Below are 8,797 nucleotides of genomic sequence, written 5' to 3'. Positions count from 1 at the left end.
GCGCCGGGGGCGGGGGGGGGTACGGCCGGGCCGGGCCAGGGCTCAAGGCGGGCTCAGGCTCTCCCCGCCCCGCCGCCGCTCCGCCGGAGCCCGCCGCCCTCCGGCCGAAACGCAGCCTGTCCCTACCGCCTGCAGGTGAAGGGCTCCGGCTCTGCCCCTCCCGCGGCTCATCCACGCCGCCTCCCTCCCCTCCGCTGTGCGGAGAAGCGCGCCAGCCGTGGGGGGCGCGGGGGGGGGGGGGGGTCCTCCCCCCCGTCGGTGCTGTTTTACCTGGCTGCTCGGTCACAAATCGTCACCTGGATTTTAAGGATTTGAAGAAAACGAAGTAACTGACTTCTGCCACGGCCAACACCTCACCGTGCTCCTCCCGCCCCCGGCCCCCCGGCTGACCGCCCGCTCGGCCCTGCGCCCTCCCTCGCTGCCTTCCCCATCGAGGAGAGCCCCGGCCGGTCTCCTCCAGTGCTCGCCTGAAAGCTGCCCGCCGGGCTCTGCTGGGCCTGCAGTCTGCTCCAGCCCGAGCCTTGCATCTGCAGCCAGGGGCTGCTTCAGACCTGGCCTTGGCAGCCTGCTGGATTTGCCCTTCCCGCCTGCTTCCAGCCACGGGCTCAGTCAGCATCCCGTCCCTTCCCCTTCCCCTTCCCAGATCCAAAATCATCACCACGAATGGAAATTCCTTAGGCAATCGCATCAAAACAGTTAAAAATGAATGAGCAGACAACTCAAATTAATCTCTCTCCACCTGGGAAGGATGTGTACTTTACTGCTGTTCCATGGAAACAGAACTTCAGTTTCCAGAGCCGTTAACCACAGCTGTTACATTTCATCCAAAAATATCTAAAGGGCTGTGAAAGCAGGAAGTACATAATTTTTTAATATTTTCATTTATGTACATACCTTGATGAGCGTATTAAGTTACAGGCTGATAAAAACATTGTGACTTCCATGGTATCATTCTTTCTGACTGACTGTTCACATTACTCTGATTTACAAAAGCACTTTGATATCACAATAGGAGCCTCTTCATATTTCTTTTACATTCAATGTTGACCTACTTTCTCTATGCCTTCCTTTACCTTCACCCCTTTAGATGTCACTTTGCTTCTCAAAAGGAATCCTTAAACGCTTTTGACCTCTTGCTATGATACCTTTTCTAGTTTATCTTTGGATTTCTTCATGTTCTTCGTTTCTTTTTAATCGTACCAAAGGATTGCGGATACTGAGCAGCTCCTTAATGTGGGAATTTTGAAGCAGACTCTCTGAAGCTTATTCTGTACAGCACACCAAAGTTACAACTGCTGTGTGCCTCAAAATGCTTTGGAAGAAAAATGATTTAAAAAAAGCTCAGGGGTCTGACCTAAAGCCCACTGACATCAGTGACCTGCCATTGGCTTTGGTGAGATTTGGAGCAGGAACTGTGTATTTCAATAATGAACTTGATCACATCCTTTAAATAAAAAAAAAAAAAAAAGGAAAAAAAAAAGAAGCAGAAAACAGTTCAGTAAACAGCAGCCATGAGTACACTTCTGATTAAGGCATAAACAGGTTCAGAAAATGTCACCAGCCCACACAGGCACAGCTACTGAAATCTCCAGTGAGGGAAAAGGTCCTCAGTGCACAGTCACGTCTGTAATGATGCAAGCTGCAAAGGGTAAATAATAAAAATAGTACATCGTAAGATTTTCTGAATAACGCAAGACCAGTGTCCGCGACTGCAGGAAGGCCTCTGAACTTGGGTACCGCGCGCCTGCTGGCGCGGCGCTGGAGCCGGCAGGCCCCCGCAGGAAGGTCTGAATCCCCTGCCTCTCGCTCTCCCAGCACAGTCCCGCTGGGAAAGCTCTCCGCAGCCAGGGAAGGAGCGGGCTGGTCTGTCGGCGGAGGGAAGGAGAGGAAAAATCGCAGGCAGTTCCCTGGGAGATGCTGAGCAGAAAAGACCTCTTGGCCTGTCTAAGGGCTGACATACGAGACTCGTGTACTGGATCGACTGCTTGGACAGAGGCGAAGGGTGCCTGAGCCGTACGACTGCTGGGAAGACCCCAAACCCAGCGCGCCTGGGCTTGGCCTTGAGAGGAGGGCACTCGGTTGCTTGGTGGGAAGCAGGGGCCAGTAACTGAATTTCACACGGACATGTTTCAGACTGGGTAGGATTTGATTCAGACCTGGGGAGTGGTAGCTGCTAAAATGTTTTCACACAGCCTGAATGGGACTTTCATATTTGATAGCTAGATAATGTGGCACTGGATGCATTAAAAATACAGGGTGAAGTCCTGTCTATCTTTGCCATCGTGCCAGTGGCTTCAGGGCAGGAAGGATTTTATTATTATATCCAAGGCAGATTATTATATTCAAGGCAGAATATAAAATGATTTGCCTGTAAAAAGCAGCGAAAACATTAAATATCCTTTTAAAGATGAATCGTGTCATAGAAGCGTATAGGTAAAACAAACACCAGAAAATGAAACCGCGGGGCTTGATGTTGCTTTTGCCAAAGTCGGTGTGACTCCCGCTTCTGATTTGAAAGGCAGGAGGACTACCTTCCTCCCAAAACGTTGAGTCACACGGTCGTAAAACTGGTTGTGGAAAGCCTCTTGCAACCCAAACCTTAAGAAAGGCGAAAGGGGGGAGATTTGAGTCACTGCCCTCCGCGCTCGGCTGCAGGGGTGCGATGCCTTGTGCAACCTCCCGCTTTTGCAGGGGACGGCCGGGGGAGGAGGGAGGGCACCTTGTTACACAAAACAGAAGTGGTGGTGTGGGTTGCTCGGCTCTTTTTTAACTGATTCTCTTTTTTTTTTTTTTTTTTTTTTTTTTTTTTTTTTTTTTCTGAGAGTTGGAAATGACGGGAGAGGAGAGCATGAAGACACCCCGGGGGGGTGCAGATGCACGGAGGGAGGGGACGCGGGGGGGACCCCCCGCGTCCCCTCCCTCCGTGCATCTGCACCCCCGCTGCTTGCTTTGCCCCTGTAGAACCACAAAATTTAGGCTCCGACAGACCCAAAACCCCCGTCGCCGTCCCGGGCGGGGCGAGGGGCGGCTCTTCCTCTGCAAACTTTCCCTTTCCCCTCCCTCGCCGCTTCTTTCCCTCCTCTCTTCTCCTCCCCGTCCCTCTCGGCTCCCCGACGGCGATGGCTGGGAGGTCGGGGAGCACCGGGGGAGCACCGCTTCCCGCCTGGTCCTTACCCGGTCCCCGCGGCCGCTCCCAAAGCGATATCTCCTCCTTCTCCTCCTCCCGGAGAACCTGCCTGCTCCGGTCCAACGTGGGCGGCTCAGGTAAGGAGGAGGGAAGGGAGGGTCCTTGTGTCCGAGCCCCCCCCTCACCCCGAGCCGAACTGAACTGGGGAATTTGGGAGAAGACATCCCCCTCCGCACTCTTCCCTCCCCGACCTGGGACTGTCTTCTCTCGGTGACCAAAGCGTGGGTCCCTGGTTTACGTCGTACTTCATCTCGAGATGATGTTCGTCGAGTTCCTGGCTTTTCATACCCGCGTCCTCAGGTTTAAATGAACCCCAGTAAAGTCGTAGGTACGCACCTGGTCGCTGAAGCATCTCTGACCGCAAGGGCAGAAAAGCCCCAGGAAGGCTTCAGGGTGAATTGCGGGGACATCAAAACTCCTCGTCCTGCCGCTTCACACATTATGCTTCAATCGCGTGTTAGGATTTTACTTCGTGCACTTATATCGCCTTCGGGTTTTACACTAACAGGTGAGGCAAAAAAATGTGTGAGTCAGTATCCCGCCGTCCTCCTTCAGGAGGTAACCACTGCAAGTGCGCAGGGGATGATTTGGGGGTGGAAGCTGCTCCTCTGGGACAGAGTAGGCTTCCTGCAGGATTCAGAGTAACTCTGCTGTGTAAAATCAGAGGCAGCGAGGGTCCTAGTTTACAGTGCAGATATTTGAAAGTGGCTGAAGTAAAATAAATACATCCTCAGTTGGACTATTCTTTACTTGGGCTGCTTCCTGAGGTCGGGAATTATGGAAAAAGAAATTCTGGTCTCCATACTGCTGAGCACATTTTGAAAAGGTGTGCTCGCCCGGTTGCAAACCAGCCCTATTCTATTGACTAAAATAAGACTAGGCACATACGTTCCTGGCGATGTAGGTATTTTGGATGCACTTGTACACCCTACTGCGCAGAGGTACCCGTGACCCACAACGCCATCAGGGAAGCTCCAGAGCGCGCTGAGGGACCTCCTCTGCTGCAGCACAAGTAGGACAGCACAGTGCGTGGTCCGGTCTGCAATGGACCGCAATGTCCTCTTATGTTCGCTCCTCAGGGAGCGTTAAGGTGAAGCAGACCATTTGCTCGGGGAAGCTCAAATATACGGCTGCGCCTGCCTGATGAGGACAGAGGGAGTGAAAACTTGCTTAGTCACATAAGAGCAAGTAGATTCAGCTTGTGGGGGCCAGAGGCTGCAAGCAAAAACAACTCTACGTGCCATTTTCTGCATCATTTTCTGCTCTGCCTTTTTCCGTGTCGACTTAAAAGTTCCGTTGAAGGACATTTGGGACGGGGAGGAGGAAGGAGGTTCCAGTGGTTTGTCCAAATCAGAAAGGACTACTTCTAGGTGTAAGGTGTATTTCAGCACCATCTGGAAGAGCGCTGCATGAACAACACCCTGCGACTTGAAGTGTACACGAGATGCCTGAACCTGGATGCAGAGGCATTGCCACAGAGGCTGGCAAGATTGAGACTATATCAGTGTTAGACTGTGTTGGTTGTTAGCTTAACTACAAAGGCTACTAACAATGAGCCGGGTTCATTACAAGAGACTGGCAAATCCAGTGGAGGTGAAATGATGGTATTTCCAAAGACATGTTGTTATTTGTAGTTTCTTACACACAAAATTTAGGCCTCCCTGTTGCCCTATTTGATTTTTTTCTTTTAATTTTGAGGATGTGCTTCCTGCCAGCAAGTGGCAAGAGTTGCTTTCTCTGGTTTTTATTCTTTTGACATCTTTTCTTTCATTCTGTATTTTCTCCATTGCTGCTTCCTGTATTTTTCTCCGGCTGCTCATTGGGCACACCAAAAATACTTACATGCTGCCACCCAACTGTTGATTCCCTCTTTAAAAAGGAAAGTATGCATTAAAGATGCAAAACTGTTTAATTTTTAATGTGGTCATTAGAGAATTGTTTTTATACTGCGATGCCATTGAAATAACCTGCTTTTTCATTCCCCCACTAACGTGGAGAACAACCGTAATGGGGACAGAAATGTGAAGCACTTAGAGAAACAATATGAGCCTTATTATTATTATTTTTGCTTCTATGTCTTTCTCTAGCTGTACCATTTGATTAATTTAAAGTAGGTCACTCATTTACATCAGATGTTACCTATGCTTCAGCTGCTCCATTTAGAAAAGAACAATTTGCATTTTAAATAACCTGCAAAATGTTTGCATACTGCGTGTTCTTGGAGCGATTCACATGCAACTGTTGAACTCACAAGTTGCAGTTTCTGCTGCGTATTTGTCTTCATTTTCTACATCCCGACACCAGTTGTGCTGAGAAGACGATATTGTCTTCTCACGCTCCATCAGTGATGGCTTGGTACCCCTATAGACAGTTGCAGTGTTGTTTATTTCACCACCATTCTCAATGCAGGATCTGTTATGAGGCTATATTTTTAGAGACCCTTCCAGCTAAGGGAAATAGAATAACCTTTCTAAAAGCAGCTTTGGCAGTGGCTCGTAAAATGCATCAGTTTGTTTTGCTAGATCAGTACTGTATGTATCTCGACAGCAGAGTGAGGCTGGTCGGGTGGTCCCCACGTTGACGCTGCCTGTGCTTTCTTCCCCCTGCTCCTTCCTCTGCTGTTCTCGTATGCTGAAAGTAGCAACTTCCTGGTATCGCTCTGCAGCATCTCACTTCATCAGCTGCAGTCCCGTTTGTGAGGACAGCCTACTGTCAGGTTTTTTCTTCTTTTTAAAGCTGGCCTTTTCTTTTAGGGTTAGTGGTAGAAGATTACTTAATTTCCCTCTCTGGGCTGTCACCTCACCTGTCGTTGTATCAGGCCTTTGCCTTCCAACTCTTTCTTTGCTTCTGGTAAACCCTGGGAGGAATAAAGTGATCCTTATCATAAGTAAGGGTGGCACAATCTAGACTTTCGATTTAGACCCTGAAAAAGTGCAATGTCAGTGAAATTCAGAGCCTCTGTGGCAGGCATAGCCTGTGCATCACTTCAACATCGTGGTACGTCCCACCCGACAACTGGCTAGTTTGTCGGAGCATCTCTAGGAGATTGGTGAAGAAAAAAATATTCTCCTAAAATTTCAGAGCAGCACCAGAGCCACTCCAAGAATGCTGCTTGAGTTACATACCTTTAAGCAGCCTTCCATGTTTAGTGACTAGATTTAAACCCACCTTAAAGGTGGATCAAGTTAGCCAAGTTTCTTGATTTGCCCAGCATAGATGGGGACTGAACTGCATTTGAAATAAAGACCCTGCTCAAATGCTTTCCTAGAATTTCTCCCAAATCTAGATTTGGTGGCCATGGGGCTGCGGGCAGCTCCCAGCGTGAGCGGTGAGCCCCGGGGTGCAGGCAGGAGAGGGAGGCTGCTGTTTCATATCAGCCACCTTTGTGCTCCGGTTGCGACGCGACGCCGGCAGTTCTGTTCATGACAGCCCTTGAGCACCAACCTCAGCTACTGCGATGCCTGTTCTTTATCTGCATGTCCACGTTAACAGTTTTCAGTTTGCTCTCTTTTTAGTGTTGTGGGTTTTGCTTTACAGCCTTGCTTTTTGTTCCGAAGGTGGTGAGGTTTGTGGTGAAGTACATCTTGGTGAAAAGGGAACTTTACTGCTCAGACCAGAAGTCAAAAAAACACCCATTTCTCCACTCTGGGATTGACACTGTCGTATTGTTGCAGTTCCTCTTGAGGTCTTGCTCTTTAGCAAGAAGTAGAAGTTTCAAATAATTTGTTCCACTGCTAAGAAGCACACCTTTCAGGTAGAGAGGTGAGCTCCTCATGCATGTTTCCATTCCTTTCATGCTTTTTTCCTGCCTTTCTGATGACAGATGAAAAAAAAACTACCTGAGAATTCAGACAGCAATTCGTCAATACCTCAGGCCATACCCCAGATGCTGGGTTGCAGCAGACAGTGAAAGGCTGAGCGCAAATGGCAGCCCTGCCTCAAAACTTGTACATCCCAGGATTATTCTGGGAATTTTTGGCTACCAAAGTTGTCCTTCGCAGGTTAATTTATTCAAAATGATAATGAGTAACAGCTACGATTCCTTCTGCTGCTGACTCCAGAATAGGGTGTGTGAAAGGACGGCTTAAACTCACGCACTTCGGTGAAGAATCAGGGAAGATTTCATGTAGTGATCAGAGTGGCTGATGTTGGATGGGAAGAAAATTGATGATTTTTGGACTTATTGGAGCTTTTCATGATTAGAGTGCTCCACTTTCAAAACTTAACAAATGTCAGATTCTCTTCTTAAAGGACAGACCTTCTGGCTTATGCAAAGGAAATGAAATGGTGTTGACAGCTGGAGGTATTTGAGCATCTAGAAAGAGTGAAACCCAAAAACCTCTTATCTAGAGATTGACTTGACTTGGAACCTAGGAAAAAAGATAAAATTTTGGCTAGGTAGGTAGGTAGCTCTTAAGGTTTGCCTATATTTCCCTCTGCACTTGTATTTCCCAAAATGGCTACAGATTCCAGTTTCTTGGATCCAATTTCCATATACACCAAGCAAGAGTCCTACCAAAGTCTATGGGAGTTGAGTTCAGTGTTTGTGAAGAAGACATCAGATGTGCTTTGGGAGGGCGGTTAGAAAGATGGTGTTTTTCAGTCATCGGATGGGGGTGAGGGGGGAACAGCCTCATGATGCTGAAGAACACTCATAACTAAAGCATCTGGTTTTGGTACATTGTATGAAAATATGGGAGTTATGGGAAAACATGATTCTCCATTGTATCAAGCAGGACTCATTTGCAACATAAGTCAAAGTACAGAACTTTCAAGAAGCCCAAAGCAGGTAATTTGGGGTAGAAAACTATAGTAGAAGTTAAGACAAATCATTGTTGTTGAGGATTTAGAAGCTAAACTCAACACGACTGTGTACATTCCAAGAAATAGTGCATCCTGTCCCTAAGTCCACATTAATAGTTTTCCATCAATTTGAAAATTTGAACTATCATAAAGAGGCAGCAGTCATAACCATATGGAAATTGACATATGCTTATGGAATTGAAACATCTCCTTCTTCATAATCTGGAAACATGCTTCTACCATCATCCCATAATGTTAAATCTCATTCCGGTCATCCTTACATGTAACTTGTAGTTTCAGAAGTATGCTGAGGAAAAATCCAGGAATCATATAACATTTTGTACTGCATACATTGATAAAGTTTAAGTCTGCCTGAAAACTGGTTTAGTTTATAAGATTAGGTGGGCGTGCAGGGAAGAAGTGTATGCCAGAATATCACCAGCCTTTTCTAATATGAATTTATATGATATTGCGTATGAAATAAGAATCTGCCTGTTTTATTCTGGGCTAAAAGACATTATTCCACACCAACTCTTGCAGAATAACTGGGATATGTTCTTGGTATTAACCCTGGTTAAGCGTGAAACAGGGAACACAGGGAACACTATGATTTACAAATACAAACCATGTATACTATGTGTCATTCACATGTGGCCCAGTTTCTGGGACAACATCTTTACAATCAAAGATTCAGACTTGGGCTCAGGATTAAAAAAAAAAAAAAAAAGTATTTTATAAATGTGGTAATAATCTTCATGGTTGGCTAAGTAGAAATGGGACTGCAAACATTTGCGGCGTATGATTGAA

At 47.3% G+C, this 8,797-nt stretch overlaps 1 protein-coding gene across 2 annotated transcripts in view; it reads left to right on the top strand.

The window, feature by feature from the left end:
* Positions 1 to 3,093: 3,093 nt before the first annotated feature.
* Positions 3,094 to 8,797, top strand: part of PHACTR2 (phosphatase and actin regulator 2) — a 145,002-nt gene continuing 139,298 nt past the window's right edge. Inside the window, exon 1 of one of the 2 annotated variants that reach the window (XM_087777387.1) lies at positions 3,094 to 3,264. In XM_087777387.1, coding sequence (XP_087633513.1) covers positions 3,120 to 3,264 — 145 coding nt within the window. In that variant the 5' untranslated portion in view covers positions 3,094 to 3,119. The remainder of the gene's footprint in view (positions 3,265 to 8,797) is intronic. The other variant, XM_087777390.1, reaches the window with a different exon arrangement.

Source organism: Nipponia nippon, unplaced genomic scaffold (assembly GCF_047370975.1).
Source record: "Nipponia nippon isolate SJK-2023a ecotype South Korea unplaced genomic scaffold, ASM4737097v1 scaffold_4, whole genome shotgun sequence".
Lineage (NCBI taxonomy): Eukaryota > Metazoa > Chordata > Aves > Pelecaniformes > Threskiornithidae > Nipponia > Nipponia nippon.
The sequence above is the reverse complement of the archived record's forward strand: the minus strand, read 5'-3'. Positions and strand labels throughout refer to the sequence as shown.